Source organism: Orbicella faveolata, unplaced genomic scaffold (genome assembly GCF_042242905.1).
Source record: "Orbicella faveolata isolate gen_17 unplaced genomic scaffold, um_ofav_v1 contig_47, whole genome shotgun sequence".
NCBI classification, from domain to species: domain Eukaryota; kingdom Metazoa; phylum Cnidaria; class Anthozoa; order Scleractinia; family Merulinidae; genus Orbicella; species Orbicella faveolata.
This window is the reverse complement of record NW_028301577.1, coordinates 19,612,833-19,636,725: the sequence shown is the minus strand read 5'-3', so window position 1 is coordinate 19,636,725 and position 23,893 is coordinate 19,612,833. Positions and strand designations below refer to the sequence as shown.

At 40.5% G+C, this 23,893-nt stretch overlaps 1 protein-coding gene across 3 annotated transcripts; it reads right to left on the bottom strand.

The window, feature by feature from the left end:
- Positions 1-553: 553 nt before the first annotated feature.
- LOC110066873 (uncharacterized) lies at positions 554-22,339 on the bottom strand. 3 transcript variants are annotated; one of them, XM_020774126.2, is made up of 13 exons: positions 21,950-22,339; positions 19,221-19,343; positions 11,555-11,674; positions 10,384-10,422; positions 9,667-9,693; positions 8,575-8,617; positions 7,657-7,765; positions 6,765-6,991; positions 5,884-6,089; positions 5,082-5,150; positions 4,549-4,614; positions 3,516-3,684; positions 554-3,082 (listed from the first exon to the last, which is right to left on the bottom strand). In XM_020774126.2, the coding sequence occupies exons 1-13, from the start codon at positions 22,178-22,180 to the stop codon at positions 1,761-1,763; spliced, it is 2,751 nt and encodes a 916-aa protein (XP_020629785.2). In that variant the 5' UTR covers positions 22,181-22,339; the 3' UTR covers positions 554-1,760. The 3 variants fall into 3 exon arrangements, with proteins under 3 accessions (XP_020629785.2, XP_020629786.2, XP_020629787.2); XM_020774127.2 differs by having other exon boundaries at positions 6,789-6,991; XM_020774128.2 differs by lacking the exon at positions 5,082-5,150.
- Positions 22,340-23,893: the final 1,554 nt, after the last annotated feature.

Sequence of the window (23,893 nt, the reverse complement as noted above, 5' to 3'; positions counted from 1 at the left end):
ATCCCAACCTCGAATTACCTCTCAACGGTATGTTTGATCTGGGGCCAACCCACTGCACTGAGCAGAGCAGAGATCATATGTACAATCATCAGGGGAGGGGAAGGGGGAAGTGGGAAGTGGTGGCGGGGAAATCAGCGGGACGAGGGAGAGAAGGACAAGTGACCAAAGAGAGTTTAAAGTCCTCTTTTGTCCTCTCCCTTATCAGTCGACTCGTCACGTAGGAAACGAGAGGAAAATTCGCATGTATAGCGTACAACAAAGATAACCAAGCACTCTATGGATCGCAATTTCACCACCCACTCCCTCCAGACTTTGTAACTACGTCAAAAATCAGAAAGCACCAACAACAGTTTGTGTAATTCCCATCCTTGGAGAACCAGGGACAGCTATACAGGACGTCCCGACTAGCTGCCCCTGGGCCTCCGAGGATGTGTAATGCCTAATCGGCTTTACCAAATAAATGACGATGATAAAGCGAGATATTCAGTTTTTGCCAGTAGACACAGAAACGTCAAAGGCCAGGCCACAATAAAAATAACGATACTTCACACCATTCGTGTTGGAGGGCAAATAATTTAATTCCTCGCTTGTAAATATAGGAATTGTTTAAAGTTAATCGATTTCCTCTATATTTCTCTCTCTCTCTCTCATAGAACTTTGGAGGAAAATACAAATAATCGTATCACGTTCTACATTTATCAAAATGTACACAGTCTGCATAAGGGACGCAAGAAATGATCCATGAGATAATTTTCTACAGCAAAAACTGGATAATATTCCGATAATGGCGCAGCAATGGACCCGGACAAACACGTTGAAATAAAACCTCAAATGGCCCAACACAACAGTGCGGAAAACACCGGCTTAGCCTGCTGCTGATCCACCAAAACCCGTTATATTCATTTATCATTAATTTTCCTGTATTTCTGTTTATCCTATTCACGGCGAAGTCACAATAGTCGGGGCAACGAGAGGCGATGAAACTTCGTAAGAACAACGGAACCGTTTCCGATCCGTATTGGCCAATGATAATTAAGGCCGAACAATCCGAAAGTTACCTCGCCAGAAAGTTATCACTCGGAACCGACTCGTCTCCCCGACTGATGAACTTCGTTAGCTCAAGAAAACTTCGTTAGTTCGTCATCCATCAAAAACAACAACCAAACAAAGACACATTGAGTCTTTGTTATCGAGTGCCAAACCCAAGAAACAATATATACATGTGATAAGGGAGGGGAGTCTTTTAACGCCTTAGCAATAAATTTCCGAAAGAAAATTCAAGGAAAACCTTACGTTACGTATGGTATTATCGAGTTAAGAAATTGAACGTCGAATTTTTCTATCAATTAAAAAGGTAAAGAGGACAAAGCTTTCGATGTTTCGAGCGCTAGCCGATATCATTTACTCTAACCAAGGACTAACACTCAAAATATCAGCTCTTAATATAAACTAACTTCTCCACTTCAACGGCAAAGCAGCAAAAACATGTTCTTTAGAAACTATTTCTCCGCTCCGTGTAACCCTCAATCGTTGCCTTACTGGGCTAGTGATAGAGTGAAAGAACTTTGATCATCGAATTCGAATCTAAGCGATGAGTAGGACAGCAGGTTTTGCCACATCAGCAAGCGTTATATTACATGAATAAACCTAAACTAAACCGGAATACCCTGAGCAATAGACGAGACCAGGAAATGTTATGAATGAACAGGCCCGGGTCACACCACAGAATCGCAAATTTATCTACACTGTGTGGTGGTGGCTCATGGTCGTCCTTCCGGGGCAGCCAATAAGATGTCCGCCGCAGTTCGCGCATGCTCAGCACCGATGCCATCGCCAGGACTTCTACTCCGTGGTCCCAAGCCAGCCAGCGGCAGTCCCAGCATTCCACGCGGCGGAAGAAATCCCGGTATACCTGGCGGGTGTGTTACCGCGGACATGGCGGCTCCACTAAGGTACGGGTTCGGCAAGGACCCTCCATGGGCGAAGATGGAGGGCGGAGCCATGTGGTGAGGATGGGTGTGGCTATGGGGTAGAGAATACGCATGAGGGTGAACGTGAGGAGGTGGGTACCCACCGATACGGTGTGGAACCGGAGGTCGAACGGAAAGACGAGAGAGGTCGAATGGTTCGCGAGACCTTTCCCTTTCGTCGTAAGGGTTCCGTTTGTCCATGTAACTCGAGTACAAGCCATGTGAATGGCCGCCGCCGCTATGTCTGTCACTTGACAAAATAACAAGCTCATGATCGTCCGATGATCTCCTGTCACCGGGTAACTTGGGTTCCTCCCGCCTGCCGCTTGAAAGGGCGCTGCTGACGGAAACGGAAGTCGATGAACTGCGCTCGAACGAGCTGCGGATTTCCTGTGAAGGCGACGTTTCCGGTTTGGGATCTGTGCTGGTCAGGCTAGCGATATTAAAACCTGTCGAGTGAGTAGGCCTGCCTGGTGATCGGCGCCCTTCCACGGGCTTATCCCGGTCGCGTTCGCGTTCGCGTTCACGTTCGCGTTGCCTTTGACTGCCATCGCCTTCCTCGTCAGAAATGTGGACCGTACCCCTCTCCCTCTCGGGGAGTTTACTAGGCAGTATACCAATTCTGTCGCTGGAGTCGAGTCTCCCTCTCTCCTTATCTCGATCTTGGTCGCGATCTCTACTTCGATCGCGCTCACGTTCACGCTCACGTTCACGTTCACGATCACGCTCGCGTTCACGTTCCCGTTCACGTTCCCTTCCACGTTCAAGCTCTCGTTCCTTTTCTCGTTCCGTTTCACGGCTCAGCCAAGAATGATAAGACGCAGGACTACTTGACACGCGACCCCACTCACGATTTAACCCGTGCGTACCACTGAAGCTTGATCCCAGGCCTAAAGAGCTACCAAGTCCACCACTTAAACTACTGTTCGCAGTACTTCGGAAGGGACTGGATATAGATGCTCCAAGACCCGATCTCAGTCCTCCGACAGCGCTATTGCCCAGTCCAATCGGGGGGCCACCTGAGAGGCCCACGGATCCTCCTCCAAAGGGTGTCAGACCGTGGTTGGTAGGATGGGCCGCAGGAATAGGACCACCTCCTAAGAATGAGCCAGCTGTAAAGATAATACAAGGAAAAAAAACTAGTTATTCATTAGGCTGGATTGAACCGGTCAAGGCTGCACCATTGCCACAGAAGGTCCAGTGTAACCCTGATGAAATGGAGTCGGTCTTAATATCTCGAAACATCAAAATTTATCATGCGCTCTAAGTGGAATACATTATCCTTTCAATTCAAAATACTGAGACCAGATCAAACAGTAATATGAGAGTTACACAAGAATTTTCCAACTCTTCCTAACTATCAAGTGGATTCGGTCAAACGAGATGAGAGCACGCGAGACTTCACATTATCTGACTGTTTGCACAAACTGAGACGGACAACGAATAACAAACTTGAAATATTTAGCCTACTGCTGGCATCTTTTTACAGTAGAACTCCGTTTACACGACCCCAACATAACGGTCAACCATAACAGTCAAACCCACCAGAGGGAATAGAAGGCGTGGGAACCGGACTCGCGGATCCAGGACCGTGCACGTGATACGACGCGTCGTGAGTACTGGGACGAGTGTGTAACGCGAGACAAGCGCCTGACCGGCTGATGGACACTTGGTCTGGTTTTACATGAGGGTCTTTATGTAACTCTGCCTGCACCTTAGTTGGGATAATGGAGAAAGCAGAATATAGGCGTTGGTTAGATCTCATCATAGTGTGTTAACGAGAGTTGACAGTTACGAGATGAAATTTTGCTGCATGTTATTTTCGTCCTCGTGTGAACCGTTTGAGAAACAGATGACTGCCACAGCGTGGAAAACAAACAACTCTCAGAACAAATTCGCAAGTGCTCGACTCCTACCGTAAATCCTTGAATTAGAGCCCGGGGCGCTTATTCGAGGGGGGCGCATAATCGAAAGGGGCGCTTATCTAATTTTTCCCAAATCGTGGCCTGAACCGTGTTCACAGACTGAAACAAGAAATTGTAGGATGCAACTTAGAAGAAAAGAAACATGTTTCCTGAATTATAAAGATGCAAATTACTAATGACTGAATAAAAACAGCTGGACGAGAGTGATTAGACACGACGAAAACTATGCATCCTTTGTTGCCTAATTACTCGTCCACAAAATGGGTAGAGGGGAGGGGACGCTTGTTCGAGGGGGGCGGGGACGCTAATACAAGGATTTACCGTATGAACAAACTATTTGTATTATTGTATTGGTAACTACTGTACTCAAAACTACTTTCCCAGATGTATTTGCTAGACAAAAACTGCAAGGAAAGCAGTTGATTTTTCTACAATTTTCTTGAAAAAAAAAAAAACACACTACCACTACTTTTTTCCTGAGAGAAACCTTGAAAAAGTCGTTCGCTCCCGCACGTTGAGCGCGTCTCTTTGATAATTTGGCGGGAAGAGAGACACCTCTTTGTATAGAAACGATAGTCACCACTCTGACAACAACTCTTAACTTCCTATTGTAATTCACGAGTTAAAAAGGGAAAAAACGCTACGTGCTTTACCTTCTGTTGATGATAGTAAATCTGCCACGCGATTTGTACGTGTGTTGCGCACCATTTGCCAGGTTTCTGCGTAGACAATAAAAGAAGCAAGATCAATTGTGCAACTTGTCCAGGACTACCAGGGGTAGTTTCCTAAAATAGCTTAAGAACTTCGAATAAAATCAAAAGGCAATCGCACTGGGAAAGGTTTCCTCCCAATAACAATGCAATGTCTATAAAACTAGAATCAAGGTGGAGAAGACGCAAAGTTTTCTTTCATATTCGAATTTATTTCTTAGGTATTCTGCGGTTTTTGTACAAGTACCTTATGCAATGACGCGCTTGCTTTTGCTGAAAATTTGGATTCGTTCAAAGAAACTCGCGCAACATGCAGGAACCAATAAGAGAAAAGAAAAACGGCCGCGCGGGGTACGCGAATTTTCCCGCGCTTTTTGTGGCCAGTGACAGGATGCGTGTGTAACATGACTGTAATAATATCTGTTCGGAATGTTGTCCAAAAAGTAGTCTCAGTTAACACAATAGAAAGACAATACCTTTTGAATGAGAGGGGGAGGTGCTGGAGTGTGGGGAGCAAAGAATGAACCCACAGGTGGGACTCCAAGCTGGCGAAAACACAAAACAAGAAAAGAACTTACTCTACGAACACTGTTGTTTGTCATGTGAACTAAAAACCTGATGAATTCTAGCTAAATAGTAGAAAGGAAGCTAAGCAAGGAGCTGCGTTCAAGCACATTTTTTGTAAAATTTCACAGGAGTCCGTCAAAACCAGCCTGAAACGGGCATTTTAGGCTGCAGTTCTAGTCAAAGGATATAACGCGAGTCCTTGACTTTGTACGATATATTGCCAATTCATTTGGATCCTCGCCATTGTTAGTCATCCTTACTTCCTCATGAGTTCAAACATTATTGTTCTACAAAACTAACACCCCTTTTTTTTCGGGTTTCTTTTCGTCAAAATCAAGCTAGAACTATATATTACGTGTACCTCTTTAATGAAGGCTACTAAAACGCTAGTCGCATCGTTAAACTTGTTTCTGGCCGAACAACTTCCACTGACAACGATAATCTCTAATAAAGCTAACAACCGTCTTGGAATCAGTTGGTTAACCAGGAATTTAACTGACTTAATCCAGCCTCACCCCCTCCCCCTCCTCTCTCTTCCCTCTCCCCTCCACCTCCCCCTTCCCTCTCCCTGTGAGCTGTCCGATTACCCATCGCTATCTCCTTTCCTCAGGGTTGAGGCTCCATTTTCTAAAAGTAAGTGACATGTGGGCTACAGAAAAACAGACACGAAATGCGACCAGTAAATTACTGTTACATGGGAGCAGCACTCACCACAGACTGGGGTACCTGTGGTGTTGACAGCGGTGCACCATTGCTGTGGAAGTGTTGATGTTGATGCTGGTGTTGGTGTAGGTGTTGGTGATGATGCTGATGACTCTCGTAATGCATAAGCTGTGACGCGCTCATTCCATTAGGAACTCTGTCGGCTTGTGACTGAAGAAAACGATTGTTTAGTTCGTGACGTAGAAATTCGGGACCTGCAAGGAGAACGACGGTTGGTTTGATTCAATCTGACACCTCAACGAGGTGCATTGAAAGTGAACACTAAATAAAATGCAAAAGCTTCTTTTGTTCAGATCTCTGTCTTCTATCTTTCTGGCCATATCCCCCACCCGTGGGAAGAAATTAAAGCTACCTTCTAGAAAATATAACATTAAGCTCGAACAAAATTGTCCTAGTAGGTTGAAATGCGATAATAACAGCTGCCTAAAATTCATTTTGGACACTCTTAATCCAACCTCATCGACTGATGCAATTATCTATCTATTCGATTTCTCTGTCCTGAGGCTTGGATTAGGGAACGACGGAGAAGGCATTACAAGACATTCCCTCACCATCTTGAGAGAGAGACCACAGGCCTACCTCAAACGTTGATGAGGCTTCTCCAACAAGCATCAGTGTGCGGTATGCAAAGTATACACTTTCATTCACGTTCTCGCTCATTTGCGCGCTACACCCAACCTCTAGAACGAGCTAATAATCTAACTAGTGCAGTGCAAGAGTGCTGCCTAATCTTCCTAAAAAAGTGCATGATTCAGCACTAGCGTCCACACCGAACCCCATCCCCCGCTTCCTTCTCAGTCCACCTGCCCTCATCAAGGGGGGTTGGTGCGCGGCGATGTGGAGCCCGTGTCTGAACCCTGGTGCATTACTTGGATAAGGAAAAGGTGACTCGCCAGCCGGTCCATGAGGATATCCCAGTGCACCCGGGTGGGGGTGAAATGAAGGGAAGTGAGGGAACAGGCTGCCGTGATGGGCGTGTCCAAAGGTGGGCGTCATGGGGTGACTCATGGTGGTGTTGGTACTCAATGCCAGGTGGAAGCTTGTTGAGGTGTTCGAGCCATGGCTGCTGGGCCGTTGCGAAGTTACCGTTGATGAACTGAAACACAACGAGATGTGCGTCGTCAACAAAACTGAGTTTGTTGTTGTTCATTTGGTAGGATAAAGTAAATTAATTTATAATGATATATTTGTAATCCTTGATGAATTTTTACTGTGTCTAAAGAATAATTAACGATTAAAGGATATAAATGGAAATTTAAGTAACCACGACGGCGGCACCGAGGACAACGTCGATCAAAACATGACTTTATATTTAACCTACGAATCTCGCGATACTCTAAATCATTTAGTTGTTTCTCTTTGTCAAAACTATCTCGAAACTGAATCTCGAGTCGAGAGTTAAATTTCAAATAGAAAATTCAATAAATTGGCCGTTGTGGTTCACGTTCTCCGGACAACGCAGAATTTTGTCATTTCACGTTGTTGTTTTGCAGGAGACAGTAAGGAAAGGTAACCAGAATTATAACGTACGTGCACAACCATTGTATTGCTCATTAATTCTTTTGTTTAGCGACGTTGCCGTTGTGGTTTTCCTAAACTCCCTGGAGGGAGGGTCGAAGTCTCAGCTAATTTTCAGAAGTTCATTACTGACCATACGCGTTAATGTAACGAAACTCGTTTCAGTTTTCATCAGTTTCCCATTTTACACTACCGCACGTGTTCATATTACTAACTTGATTACAAGTGCTAAAAGAGTAATACCTTGGCCATTCGGATGGTTTTGATGTAGTCCTCTCCACTTCTTTATCAGAAGATTCAGTAGTGCTGACTTTGGCTGTGGAAACTGGTGTCTTTGCAGCCAAAAGCGAATCTACAGGACACAAATAATGTTCAGATATCACTTGATGTTTAAAACTTAACATCACATCGCCAAGGTGGCGTCGCGGTCAATCGTATTCGGATCAACTGTACCGTCTCGGTTTACGGGTTACGTCACCGAAATGAAGTGACCGTGACGGTCTGGGAGAAAGCCGTACAGAACCTTGATCACAATCGGTTAGTTGGCGAGTGGCAAAAAGAACAACAAGCGCGATAAAGACTAGAGGTATATGGGAGAAGCTCCCACAAATCGCTTTAGCCCTTTTGTACTCGCCGTTCTTTCAGCTGCTTCCCAACTGCCCAAACTCCTGAGACATGCTAACCCGGAAAGCCTAACAACCAAGTATTGTTTTTACTGGGTTACTTGGTTAACATTAGGTCGACATCTCTGCATAGTCGTTATTTGTGTGTGTGTTCATTACTCGATAACATCTTCCTTGACAACGGACTAGATACAAACGTGACTCACGTGGCCAATCTTGAATATTAACAATAGAACTCTAACTCGGCTCCGAGGCGTAAAGAAAAGAAGGCAAATTGCGCCGAGTTTGTTGTTTTTACGCCCACGTTAGAATTTCGATAGATCAACATTGGCATATTCAGAATAACACTGACAGTAAACTGTACAAGTTAGCAAAGAGAATTCTTTAAATATTTCTTGCTTTCAGAGACTAAAACACTGAAGAATACATTACAGACTAGGAAATACATTAGCGATGAAAGACTTCTACCTTAGTGCGTCTTTAAAACGCAGTGTGATATTTAGATGACAAAATTTAGTAACAGTATTATATTACTTACTGCTTGGTGCTGACGTTGGAACAGTCGATTCATTCTCTGACATCTGAAATGCAAATAAACAGTGACGTTAGAATACTGCCGGTCTAACCCAGCAGGGAATATGAGGCGAGACGTTTCAAACGAGAACGGATTGGAACGAGACACGTACGCGACACTCTGGTCTCGCCCCACTCCCTATTCGTCGATACCGTCCTTTTGCGTGTTTGTGTTCAACGCCCCAAGAAAAAAGACCGGCTGCGGCGGTCTACAGCGACGTTGCCATGGAGTTTAAATTTGGTATACTCACTATGTTACCTTCTGTATTGTTCCCATCGTCAGGACCTCCTTGAGCATTTTAATTGAGAGCTAAATTCAGTAGAAGTCCTTAACAATACATCCAATGGCAATCGCAGAAAGTGACCTTGTTATTTACGTCTTGTGAAAATTTGTTTACCGCAAAAAAGTCATAGCGCAGCCATGCTATATACAGTAGCTGTTATTGCAGTTATCAGCAGCTTGACACACAAACGAAACGAAAGGGTCAATTCTGCATTGTACTGACCCTTTCGTCTCGTTTGCATGCCTTTTAAAACGAAAGAATATTTGACCGCAGACTCAACTGCAATAACAGCTGTTGAAACAGCTGGAGGGGTTTTATTTATGCATTCGTAAAATGTTTACTCTCTTTTTAAAATTTCATTTCACTCCAAACATGTAAATTTTGACTCGCAACAAGCGCTCCCATTGGACAAAAACAGCGGTCTAAAACCAAGCTACCGCCTGTACCGGAACAGGCCGATTCCAAGTGACGCTGTGCCTCTGTTTCAAAACGAGGCCTCGCACAAAACCTTTCATATGAAAATGAATTTGATTTGCATGAAAATGAACTTATAGGGGGAACCATTTTCATATGAATGGTTTCGCATGAAAACTCAAAGAAGGGGGGAGGGGGGCGGGAGGCAACTCGGAAATAGCCTACTAGCAAAGCAAGCTTGACATTAAAAGTTAAATCCCTTTACATCAAGAACAACATTCTGAGTACTTTTCCAAATATTCTTTTTCCTATCCATAAAATTTGCCTCTAGAGTAAGTTGTAAGTGGAATTTAGCTTACCCTTTCACCTTCACTCTCAGTGTCACACTGAAAAAGAACAAGGAAGCAATTACACAATGTAAGGATGCGCTCAATTGACCTTACAGAGGCACCATCACAGGAACATTCAAGACTGAATGTTTGTCCAAATAGTGGTACAATTATATGATTAAGCTCATTCACTTGCAATGCCCCTAGAAAACCCCTCTCTTTTGAAAAACACTACAGTGTTTTCAAACAAAAATTTAAAACATTTCTCTGTTAATATCATTTTAAAGAGACAATTGCAAAAGTTTGGGAGAACACAGAAACACTACGGAAACACTCCCCTATCAGCACGTGTTTCCATAGCTTTTCCCTAAACTTCCACATGTGTTCGTATAATTGGATAGAAACACAGAAATAATTCTAATTCTTAGGTAGCATGCTGCTGAGCTGATTCTAACTCTTAAATATGTGGATGAGATTCAAGTGTGCAAGTGAGCTGTAGTTTAATGTGGTACTGTATATTGCACTGTTCATAGCGGTTTGATTGAAACCCAAGTGTTTGACAATTCAAATGATCACTGTTGAGCAGTACTTTCGTGAGTACGTATTGTTTACTATGCTGCACAACTTGGTGCTGTTTTCAGTCTGAATGGAACCCTAGTGTGCAACTATTCAAACGATAACAACTGCTCGTCTTTGCTTTTTTTATAATTTACAAACTAAGAAAGAAGGTCAAAAAACCATCTTTACCCAGTATCCTTTGTCAGAACTTGCAGAATCTGAATTATCCTGTCAAAAGACAAGTAAAGGATCAGAAAAAAACAACTACAGGCTAATTTTAAGCACATCATGAGACAAGCTTAGTTGCGAAAAATAGTACATGTACATGTAGTCAACACAATGAAAAGCTGTGGAGAGCAATCAGGTGGATTTAAGAAAACATTTACATAGTACAGAGTAACTAAGCGCAGCACAGCGGCTGAAATTTATTTAAAGCCGGGGTACAATTGTTTTTAGTCTGGCAAACATGCAGCATCCACTAACATGTGAGTGAACCAATTAACCACTCAGTCAAATGCAAGAGGAACACAATCATTCAATATTTAACAAGATGTTTCTTGGCATGGTTACTTATGCATGCCACCCAGCCATACAAAATCTTGCATACATGTAGGTTGCAACTTTAGATTCTATAATTCAAAGCAATATTAGATGCATTTCTTTTCAAACTTATCACTATCACTAGACCTTGCAATCTCTTTCTCATTTTATCATCAAATCTTTTTACAGGGTCTGTCGCACTCATTTGTGCATGTGCAGCAACTTGATTTGTGCACCGATGGTCAAATTTACAAAGTTGGCTTTGATGAGGAAAATCTGATTCCATCAATCTTGTGGGCACAGTAAACATCACAGTACCAGAGTATATTAGGTCTTATTTTTCATTTGTGGAGAGTTTTTACAACATATTTTGTATTTTGGTGCGAAGGTCATGAGAAATTTAATGTCATTGATGGAGGATCATCCTAAACAAAGAATCGAAAGTAGGACAAAGACATTTCAAAGGACAGAAATTTATTACCAAGCTAAGCTTCACAAGGAGATCAGAAATTAACCTAGAGCATGCGTGGTACTGAATCATACAGTTTCTATTTGGTTAAAAACCTTCCAGTGTTGTTAACTCTTTAAATGGGCAAATTTCAAGATATGAACAGTGGCATCAAATAAGTTTTCCTTGAGTAAAATCCAATTCATTCATGAATGAATGAACATCCATTCTAACATTCAAAGTCAAGAGCTTTGAAAATAAAATAGGTGTGATGCTTCAGATTTCACCACAAGAATCAAATCGCTTTAGTTACATTAACTTTCATAAATGGAAGGCGAATATGTACTGTACCCTTACACGCACATAACTTACTTCACTTGTGTTGAGTCCCTTTTCTCGCTGAGGTGGAAACCAAGATCCTTCTGGTTTCTTCCTCTCTACACTGGCATCATCCTCAGAGTCACTGTCTTTGGGTTTTGGATCATGGTGCATCTACGAGAGATAAAGTTTTGGGTAAGTTAAAAATAAGGTATAATTTGAAAAATACAATCATGTACAAGTAGTTCTTATCGTCATGGCTGTTCAAATGGACCAATTTTCCGTTCTGTACTCTTGTAACACTCAGTATACTTCTAAGGGACATTATGCAACCACTGAAATCTATTTGCCACACAGAAATATCCTCACCCTTTCATTTCTGTTGTCAAACCACAATATTCAGATAATGGAAAATATATACCTGGAAATACGCAAAGTTTGCAAACGGAGGCATGTTGAGAACTCAGCAGGTCAAAAGAAGTAGTCTCCCTTAGCACTTGCTCCACCCAAAGAATAAGAATTAACTGACAGCAAAGGTACTTGCAAATATTAGCTCAACAAAGTTAGCACACATTACTTTTATGTCTACAAGGTGTGATCACCTGCTGTTCCACAGTCTTATGTCTCAGTGTAAGCAGGAAGTTCAAAGACTCTTAACAAGTCAAAAATAAACAAAGTACACAGAAGAACACACTTAAACCCAGAACCTTGCACAACCAAGAAAGCTGCCATAACCATTCACAATCCCACCACCTGTTTTACATCGCTTGCATCTAAGCGTGAACATGTGATACCAAAACATGCTCTAATTGGGTGTCAAACGTGGCATGATTGGTCATCAAACATTTGAAGTTTAGCAGACCATGGTGCAAACTTTCGCGCTCAAAGTTCAGCACACAAAATGGCACTATGGCAGAAAGATTAGACATTGAAGACCTATTCAGAGAAATTGACCCTGACCTGTGTCAATATGCATATGCCTTTCGCGAAAGTGGTTTTACTTCTGGTATAATCATGAAATACTGGCAGGAGCAAGACTTTCAGAGTCTTTCAGAGCATGAAACTTCGCATTCCGGTCTGCTAAACTTCAAATGTTTGATGACCAATCATGCCACATTCGACACCCAATTAGAGCATGTTTCAGCGTCACATATTCACGCTTAGATGCAAGCGACGGTAAATCCCCAAATTCTCATTATCCTTTCAAATTACATTCAAACAGGCATTTAGTGCAAATAACAAACCTGATGTGGAAACAAATTGTTTGTGATAAAGAAGTTTCCCTCCATCCACTTTCACTTGATAACGAGAATTGGGCATACAGATTTTAAAACAAAGTTAACTTTGAATCATTGGTTGTTACGGTCAGCATGATTATGTAATCTGTGTTTTTCTTGGGTTGCCTAGCTATTTTGCAAGATCCTGCAGTGTATGTAAATATGGTTTTGTGTTGATCTTATCAAAGAGAGAGAAAAAAATGCTCTAAAAGAACCTTTAAATGTTTCAGTTACACACTACATTCTTTCAAGTTGACTGGCATCCAGTTGTTAAGGTACAGTAGTACGGTAGTTAACACTGTTATTTTGGCACATCTTGATGCATATACTTGGAGTAACTTTTACACAGGTGGCTTGTTCAGTGTGGTAACGTAAACTTTCAAAATTTACCAAACTTGCTTTCCTGTCCGTGTGTGCATCTTCTGTTTCTTAAACAACATTAAAAAAATTCACTAAAAATATTTTTCCTTAAAAAGGGAGACTGTTTTTAAATTATATGTAGCACTGGTGCATTAAACTGTTGATAAAATATCTAAATTCTCTCAAGTTTTTTTATCATTTTTTTAATTGTTTTGCATTTTCTACTATTGAATTTTTCTCTTCATTATTACAACAAAATAGAAATCTGTTAGCCTGAAACAGTGTGGATCTCACAGATATGTCAAACACTCTCCCTGCACTTAACTATTAGCCAAACTATAATACAAAGATATACTGATCAAAGCAACCTAAATCCATTTTGCAATATATGTGTTTTTTAGTAACAGCAACAAACATTGTCAGGATAGAAGTCACAGGTGTGAACACTGCTGTCCAAGTAAATACTATTATCTTTATTAAATGCGTAACTACAATAACTTTTGGCAGTGTCTATAACATGCTGTACTGTAATGTCCAAGCTTAATATGGAACCTCACATTAGGAGCAAGGTCAACTGCATGTACATCTGTCCACATGACAGGAGAAGAATGGCAAATGAGAATGACTGAATCATGGGCATGGACTACAGATGGAGAATGTGAACTAAACAAGACTAGTGGCCCTCGCAATTGCAGACAAACCCGAGACAAATTCAGGGCTTCAACTGTATTTGAACCCATCACTTCTCCATTTACAGTGCATGACACTGCACAATCAGAGCCAGGTGAAGTTATAATAATTATCAGTTTTTCCCTTTTCCCTTTCCCCTTAATGATTTTCTCCACCTGTCTGTAACTTAACATGTAATTGCCACTGGCTTTTGCAAAAATTTTTTGTCGATTTCCTTGCCTTCTCAGTTCTTCTAGATCAACTCTAATTGAAAAGACAAACCCTGCTCACATATGTTCCGCTGTGATTTTACACATGGCTTCCCAAAATTCCTATAAAACTACTGGGTACCGGTAACAATATTGAAAAACAGTTACAATCTGAACATAGTTCAGATTACACTGACCACCCTTAAAATCTGAAAATGTGTGTCACCATAATTTGTGTTTACCACATCATGACACCATCTGCAATTCATAACAGAACAGATGCATGGCAACATGGAATCTATTTGTTAATCTCTGTATATATCTTCAACCAAACTGGCAATAAAAACGACACAATAATAATATAACCTTTATTTACCCTTGGCGGTGTTTATAGCACAAAGGCTAGTGGGGCTGCAAATGATTCAAATTGAACATGACATTGTTAAGAATCCCAACTACATGTACTTGGAGGCAAACCAGTTGGCTATTTACAAGAACAGTCAAGTAAAATAATTATTTATTCGATAGCCATGATGTTGACATGTGGCAACATATTTAGTTTGAATGTGAGTGAGATGCATTAGTGTATTACACTTACAGCTGTTTTATATTATTAGTGTATAACTGTATGTAAAAAAAAATATAATCGGTTTTGTTTTTTTAACTAGAGATATCTTCAATGTGTTTTTTATCTTTTAAATTAGAAAAATCTTTAATGCAATATAACAAAGTTATCTTTATTGTTTCTTATCCCTACAGGTTTATTGTTCATGTCCATGGCGGATCCAGACTTTGAGCTTAATGGGGGAGGGGGGGGGGCATTTTGTTTTGCTTGCCCTGCCAGCTTTTCTTCCTTCTGTGATTTCTTCTTTTTTTCCCCAAAACAAAGGGGGGCACCCTCCCCTAGATCCGCCACTGCATGTGTAAAATTAACCTGGACATGCTAATTGACCTTTGGCATGATTTCCACTAACACATGGTCAACACAGACATCACTTTACAATTCCCAGACTTTTCGCTGACAAAAAGTATTATTTCCCTAACCAAATAAATACAAAATGCAAGCCTCCCCTTCCAGATATACTTTCCACTCATTAAGACTGTTCAATTTTCAATAGTTTTCACCTTCTTCATTATGGAAAAACCACACTGACGTCACAAGTGACCCGAAATTTCTTCCAGCCTTTAATGGTATATACTCAGTCGTGATATAACTTCAATTTTTCCTCACTTCTCTTCGAAATGTCAATTTTCCTTGACTCAAAATAAAATTCCCTGACTTTTTGACCTCCAATAATTTTTTCCCTGACCATTTCCTGACCTGTGGCAACCCTGGCCTTTGGCATGACTAACACTACCAGGGATCCTAACCTGACTGTCCAAAGAAATAAATTGAACCTTCTGAGAGCAAACATCAGGGTTAATATTGACAACAGTGAAAAATAGAACTCAAACACTCGCTTACAGGAGTGAGATCAATCTTTTCAGGTGACCTGAAATATTTCACAGAATTTTTCCAACAATTAAAGTCGCTGGCCCAGATGACATAAGCTAAATATTAAATTAAATCTTCCATTTGATTTCAACCTTTGTTACTCGTAAATCCTAGTGATGTCATATACTGACCAAACAACTTGTGTCTTGCCAATACTGTCAATAGTAGTTCAAAACGTTTAAATACAAAGCAGGCACCAAGAATGGTCTTGGTAATACAGGTAAATACAAAGATGGGAGTGGCCCTTGTTCTTTTCTGGCCTGCTTCAAAATATTCAGTTGACTCACTCAGACTGCAAACACATAAAAAACTTGACTAACTTTACATCACCAATATCAGCCATCTTGACCTCCTGCTTGGTCAATAACCTTAATTTCCTTTTGCGCAAGCACCACATATTCACATGCGAGCACGTCTTGATAAAAATATTGAAAATCAGGTCTCTGAGGTCAAACACTTGTAGTTCACAAAATGTCTCTTTCATTTTCTTACAAATGCCAACAGAGATTGACGGAAAAAACACACACCAGCATGCTATGATACTGACTCCTCAACGAGTAAAACAAGCATCTCAAGGCCCTATTGAAGGTTTTCAAGACGTGGAATATTAAGGTAAAAAAATTTAACGGGATGAAAAATTAACAGGATGAAAAATTAACGGGATGAAAAATTAATGGGATAAGAGATATTTAGATAAGATAAAATAGGATATCAGTCAGGATAATCATTATAATAATAATAATAATCATCATCATCATCGATATTTAAACAGGGTGACCCCTTCAGTCGCAGGACTGGTATCAACGGGGGCCCTGTATAACGTAAAATATTATGGGGACTCTCTCTTACTTGTTGCATTTTTGTCTAAGCTTCACTTTTTCATTGAGGCAGACAAAATAGGTAAGCCTAGACTCAAGGCAAAGAGCCTACATGTGTAGGGTTCCAGATAAGTTTTCAAGGTATGGTGTCAATGAGGAATTCCAACGGTTCAATTTCCAATGCTCCCACCAAATCATCATAAATTTTCTAGTAATTTGTCACGTCATGTTGCTGACCTTGTTGGGTTTTTGACCTGAGACCCCTTGCTTATCTGGAACACTGCATGTGTCAAAATAAGTTGCTGCCGAAAGTAAAAACATGCACCTGTAAAAACCTTACGTAGTTTCTAGAAATATCTTAACTCACACCACATGGTCTATGTCATTCAGAAGTCAACAGGCCACATTCAATATATCAATATTCTAACATGGCTCTGCAGCTTTCAGGAAAAAACTGCAAATTTTTAAAGTTTCCTTTGTCTCTCAATTCCCAAAAGAGACTTGGATACACAAATAACACCACCAGATATAGAAGGTTGTCCAAAAGGCCTAGGAGCCATGTTAGAATATTGATATATCAAATATGGCCTATAGGGGCTAATCTTTTTTCACTGCTCACATGTTAATCGATTTTTGTTTACTACAGTACTACTGTACTGTAGCTGTAGCTTTGTTTGACAATAGTCAAAGTCAAAACTGACCACACAACCAATAAAATAAACAGGAAAGACCATGTGTGACTAAAAAGTTATAAAACTTAAAAAAAAAATTTAAACAAGAAAGACACATGTACATGAAGTAAAACCTTTTTAACTTAAAAAAAAAACCTTTTTACTTAGCAGTAACTTGAACAAACACCTTTACCTGAACAATAGCATTGTTCCAAAATACAATTAACCATTGTGTGGAAAGCAATTATTTTATAATTATGCCAAGGTTGCCAGACACAAGCTACAGTGTTTCAATAAGGCCCATCACCTGCTGGAGCTCCGGCAGGTATTCGCTTGTGAATTGCCAGCTCCAGTCTGTGTTAACAGTCTTCAAAAGTTAGCCCTCCAAAGGAACTTGTGACAGGGCTATCTCACTGCTTTCTTACAGGTGCTGCACCACTTCAAAAATAATTGAAAACACTGCAGCTTTTAGACAAAAATTCTGAGTAGCTTTTGTCACTAACTAACATCTTTTTTTACCTCTAGATGAACTAAACTCTTAACTGTGTTTTGTGATCTTACATGATCATAAGGAAAACAGCACTACAGATTGATAAACTGTTAAACCAGCATAAAGCGCACATGTTGAGGGATATTTAAATTTGTACATTTAACATAATATTCATAATACACTGTGAAGCTGAATAAAATACAAGTAGCAGTAGGTTTGCTATGACCAACTAAAACAGGATTTACTTTCTTTCGACAAGCTACTTACATCTTACATTGTACTATTTACAACGTAAAATAAAACAGGTTGGCATTTTTCGACCTGTATTAGGGTAAAATCCATTACCCAGATCTTTGTTGATAATATACATTGTACCCCATCCTAGAAATCAATAAGGTAGCTGCAAATACTTGACAAATACCCAACAAGGGGGATCAGCATGATTAAAATTGATTAAGTCAATATGCTCAATTATGCTTCATGCAACCAAAGCATGGTAAAGGATTTAACCTACCATGCTGAGAATGAAAATAATAATTCCATGGCAACAGACACTTAAATGTTTAGACCTGTGTCAAGGTGATGTCATCCTAGGATAAACAAGTGTTGTGAATCATTCTTGGACCCATTTAATTTGCAGTCACTAGATTGATGCCCAAGGGTGTTTAGGCTTCCATTTGTCATTAAATAAACCACAAGCTTGGTCAAAGTATACATTATTCACAAGGAGGAAACTTCAGAAAGCCTGAATATTCTACTGAGCCAGCAGCAATTGTTAAATACAGAGCTTCCATTCTGACACTGTGCCATGCCACTTCATTGACAGGAAAATGTCATTGCTATCACCAGTAAAATGTGAAAATGTTTTCATGACCTTAATCCAGATGATAAGCATACCAGTGTAGAAAGATTTGGTTTAACCGCAGCTTAAGAAAACAAACATGTGTGTTCTTAACTGATGAAACATGAAACCTTTGATCTAAAATACCTTTTCAGCATCTCCACATCCCAATAAAAAAGAACGGAATTTCACAAAACTGCCACATCTTTGAAATGTTTAAGCTGTGAACTGGTTGTCAATCACTGACTACACTGATTGACTAGCTTGTTGTACCGTCTTGACAAAAATTGTTCTCACATCTACCCATCTTTGCCAGAGGTCTAGCTGCACTTGAAATTGAATTCAAACAAAAAGGTAAACAGAGTAATTGGCATCTGACATTGTATAACTTTCTGTGGTTTCAGCTGTTAATTGGAATGACAACAGTTTTCTAAAACAGAAAGACAAAACACCACACCATTGTGTCCCTACGCATCCCTACAGACAGTTATAAACACCAAGAAAATTTGCCTCTCAGAACAGGTGAAATTTACTGCCAGACACGAGGAGACATGCTCTGCTTTCCGCAATAAAATCACCTCCCTCCAAACAGGCAGAAAGCTTTTCATGAATATGCACGACTAATTTTAGCTCTAACTGGTTTAATTACTTGGGTTTCTTTGATTATTTGAACTGACAGGCCTAGCATGATATTTCTGTAATCACCGGCAGATGTCCAACACACTCTTTCATTCCCACAATCATTAATTTCACCCCATAACAACTCTCTCCCACTTTTTAAGCAGTCAAGACTTGTTTGAATCATTCAAGGCAATACTGTACAAGTATAAATTTTTGTGAGCACACTCACTTTACTTGTGTGAAAAGTATAAATTTAAAAGGTAACATACCCTGGCTCGGCGTTTTTCAGATTTTCGTTTCTTTCCATTTATTCCATTTTCCATACTTCGCTTGGAACTTTTATGTGATCGACGTCCATCTATAAGTATTTCTGGTTTGCTTGGACCCCTCGACTAGGAAGTAATGATCAGACATAAGTACAAAAAGCAGCTTGACAGGATTTTTTTACTTAAACAAGATCACTTGGATCCACCAAAGAACCACTGAAAATCAACAAGCTATTTCCAATCTCAGATTGAACGAGTTCCATGGATGACTGTTGTAAGTGTCTCCAAACCTAATAATAATACTCAGATTATTGATCCTGTGCACAGAAGACTTGCATTTCCTTGATCTGGTGTCATTATTTAATTATACATAGACAAATGAAAATGCCCACGAATGGATCTTTGTCACTGTCACATGAAAACAGAGTCTTCTTGTTTGCAACCAGAAGACATAACTCTTAATACATTTGAAGTTGATTAATATTGAATAAGCCTACAAGGAGACCAACATTAAACCAAATCCACAGGCTATCTGGCATCATACAGAACCAAAAGGGGAAAAATAAAAACAAACCAAACAGTGAACTACTGTAGCAAGAGCAGAGAATTTCACTAGCTGTTGCAAACTGTCTTTCTCTCCACTATTTGGTGCTAAAGATATCATTTTGGCTTATTAGCATCTCACATCGCAACAGACAGTTGAGAGTACAGAGAAATTTTTAACTGTTAGATATAAATAGCAATGGGCAGTACACAATGCAAAACTGAAAGTTTATACTTATCAAACCACTTTATGTGATAGTGTATCTAGTTTTTGTCAAGACTTGAAAATATATTGAGCACGAATTTTGACAAAGAGTAGCCATAAACCGACTTTGAATTTAATAGAAATGTCTTGGTCTACTTTTCAAAATCTTGTCAAATGGACAAAAGCATTAACTGTCGAGTAGACACTGCTTTGAACCACTCGCATGTTTCATCGCACGAGTCATTGCCACAGAAACCAAGTGTAGTGGCAATTCTTTTCAAGATGGGTTCCCGTAAGCCAACACTCGACATCTCTCAATAGAAAGACAGATATATTGCTCTGGAACCTGGGGATATTGTTCCTTCTACAAACAAGGAAAGTCCTCGGGGACACTAAAACACACACAAGTGGCAAAAAGGTACAAAATTAAACAAAGCTGATTTAACAAGGAGAAAACAGTGTTGTCGAGATTTCCAGTGCGAATCGATAAACCATTGAAAAAACGTTCTAAGTTTTACTCTAAGCTTATTTTACGGAACACCACAAACACAACGCAGTTGGTTTTCTCTTGGCATTTAAACTTAAATACAATCGAACTGCATTTGTAATGATTATGTTTTCTTACAACAGCATATAAGTTAGAAAATACGTGCGAAAGAGGTGGGAAAATTTTTAATGTATGGTTTTTTCAGTGCCCTTGGGAATTGCTAACGCTTCGGTTGTTCGAAGCACCGATCACGCTTTAAAATTGGCCTCAACTTTGGAGCCTGGCAAAAGGCCACAAGGAAACGCAAATTCTGTATGAAAACAACATGGCCACGGTTCTGAAAATAACAGAAGTTCAGCTAACAAGCGAGGAATGTTTGTTAATAACTTAATCCAATCATCTGCGAGAGTTTGGCTGTGATCGTTCTAGTTTAATCGCTGAATATTTAATACTCCTTATGGCAAGATGTTTTACCCCAATACTGAAATTTAAAGAGGGTTCGAAAGCCTCTTTTCACCTGAGTAACCGAATGAATGCACTCTCGAGATATTTGTCGGTTCTAAAACATCAGCATTTCCTTGTCGAATTAGGAGGTTTATTCGGGGCCACGAAGTGTGGTCAAAACATACAAGCCCGTTAGCTTCTCCCAGCTTGAACGTAAATTGCAAGGTACGCGGCTTTAGTGGCTTTGTGAAGAATGCCGGAAGGAAAGAACACATGTAGACCAAACGAAAGAAGCGATCAGCCATGTTTTAAGAGATAACAATGCCCGTACTTTGAGCACAATTTTTTGTTAGCACGCGAAAATGGCCTCCTTAGGCAATCGAGAATCATTTGTGGTCTGCTCGAGGTTTACTTGGTAAATTACAAGCCCAAGTATATCACTTAGTAACAATGATACCGAGCCGACTACAGCACGTAGGAAATTGTTCATGCGTAGCTTTTATATATTTAGCGTTGATATCTCCTTGAAAATCTCTCCAAGAACACCTCTTAAAATCGGCACGAAGACAGAATGGGGTCGTTGAAAGACAAACGCTACGCGCACTCGCTCGTACGCAAAATTGCAGCGAATTGCCTTCGAAGGGCCGCGATTAGTTATCCCTCCTCAAACTTGAACGAAACAGGGCTTTAGCTAGGCATTAGTGATCAATTGAAAATTTGACATTTATGGCTGTAGGAAGTTCTTGAGGCTGAAGCTCGAGTGAATTGTTGCGAAAAGTAAACATTGTACGGTCTCCGTTCTAGACGCCCTCTGTACACAAAATGGCTACAGCACGAATATTTTCAAAACAACCGAACGCATCAATCAAATCCAGAACTTCCAAAACATGTTTGGTTCATCTGCCAACGTAAAAATGCCCTTCAACCAAGTCGGTCTCACTTTGTGATGAAGTGTTTGTCACACTGCGACAGAGAGAGAGAACCGTTCAGCGCGACCTGTTACTGTTAATCGTTTGATAAAGAAGGCCGCAAATAATTACTATTTCTGCCTACCTCCAGCGCTTCCAATGAGGAATACGACGAAATGGCAAATCCGTCGATGATGTCCTCTTCAGGCGACGTAGAACCTCGCCGTTTGCGATGAGTTTTATTTCGGCTTTTGCCATTTGAGTTGATGGCCGCGTGCGACTCATTGCCGACGTCCATTCCCACTACTTCACCGTTCTCGGTGGCTTTTCCATCCTCGTCGCTCTGCGTTGCTTTTTTAACTTCCTCATCTTTCATTTTCACCTCCTCTGTTACATTATAAGCCCTCAAGCCTCTTGTGCGGTCGTGAAAAGCGTCCCAAACTCCTTGATTCTGGTCAGCTGTGCTGGAGCTAGTATACAGAGCGAAGTCAACGAGTAGAAAGTGAGTGAACTGAGCCGAGTGCAGTTGACAATATCAGCAAGGTGCTATTAAAATATCGTAAGGGAGGGGAGGTAGCGTCAAAACTACGACTGCGATTGCTTTCTTTAGATTAGCCAATACTATTTATTTACGTATTCCTGGAATCAATGCATAGGTGCTTGGTAAGATAATGTCTTTATATTATGAAAAAAAAATGCATATTTCTGTTCATTCTGATGGTTTAAATTAAAGAGTAAACCGGTCCCCGGAGAGTAACAAAATGGTTTTCCCTCAAGCATGACAGACAGCCCGGTGTGAGCCCGCCCCCTTTGTTTCACGGACCAGAGTTCTGCGGTTTGAAGGTCACAAGAAAGACACTTTTTTTCTCGTAAATGGGCCTTCCGGTATCCTTTCCACACTTACGACAAAATGAGAATGTTACAGGACCGCGAATTCCCCCTTCAGAAACTGTCCATGACGCCTCAGTCGTGACGCCCGTCTGCTTCAAGCGATGTCCGCAAGCGCAAAGCAATTAATTAAAAGCAACTTCTCAGCTGTATTTGTATCTGTCATTCGTCCAAGATACAAACTATTTAAACATCCGTTCGGGAACAAGCTTGAGTGAAATTTTACAAAAGAAAACGTACCGGTCAAGATCAATGAAAAAGATCACTCAAGACCGAGGGAAAATTCAGTTGCTCACTCCTCGAAGGAACAGCGTTTAAAATGTCTCTTCCTTCTGTCCGTCATCTTCTATTTCCAGTCCGGAAACCATTGGAAGAACCAAGGGCCCCGAAATTGACAAATTTGGATATGTTATTTCATAAAGGCTAATTGCAAGACAATTTGAATCCAAAACAGTTTTAGTTTCACACTCAGCAAGTAATTATACGGAAGGCTATTAATTTTTATGCTCGGCAGTCAAACTGAATGCACACAAACAAGCGTCACATTTTGAAATAATGTTAATGATCCTGTTCTCTTAGCGTGACTCATTGAAAACCCATCATTTCCCCCCAGAAGAAAATGCCGACAGTGAATTGGTTTCGCTTCGATAGTAATTTCAAAACCAAACTTACAACATATAGATCACACATTACAATTTCGGAGGTGATATTTATTTAAGAACCGCCTAAAATTCTACGTTATCGATTAGTTTTGGCTACGTAGCGCGGATAAGCCGTAGATAAGACACCAACTTTCTTGACTGGCAAAGACAGATAAGCAATAGGTAATGCGTTCATATATATAGCTTATACGCGAAAGATCGCCAAATCCGATCTCTTTACTGATAAAATCTGAAGCGATACTATAGAAGCCCAGGAAAGCTTATGTGGGCTACAAACATTTTAAGCACCCAGTTCAGTTTATTACAATTTTGTTCTAGCGCCGGAGAGAAAGTAGATTATGAAACCGAAAGCCGCGCAGCTAAATCATGGTCAAGTCATTTTCTCCTCCGTCCTTCAGCATGCGACACGCAAATCCTCTCATTGGGTTCTGTTAGTCTTTTAATGTAATGAGTTTGCGATCGGCCAAAACAATATTGCGCCCTACAATTTGCTTATAGTTCTATTTGTCGAAAGCAAACACATCGAAAATGAGCTCGTC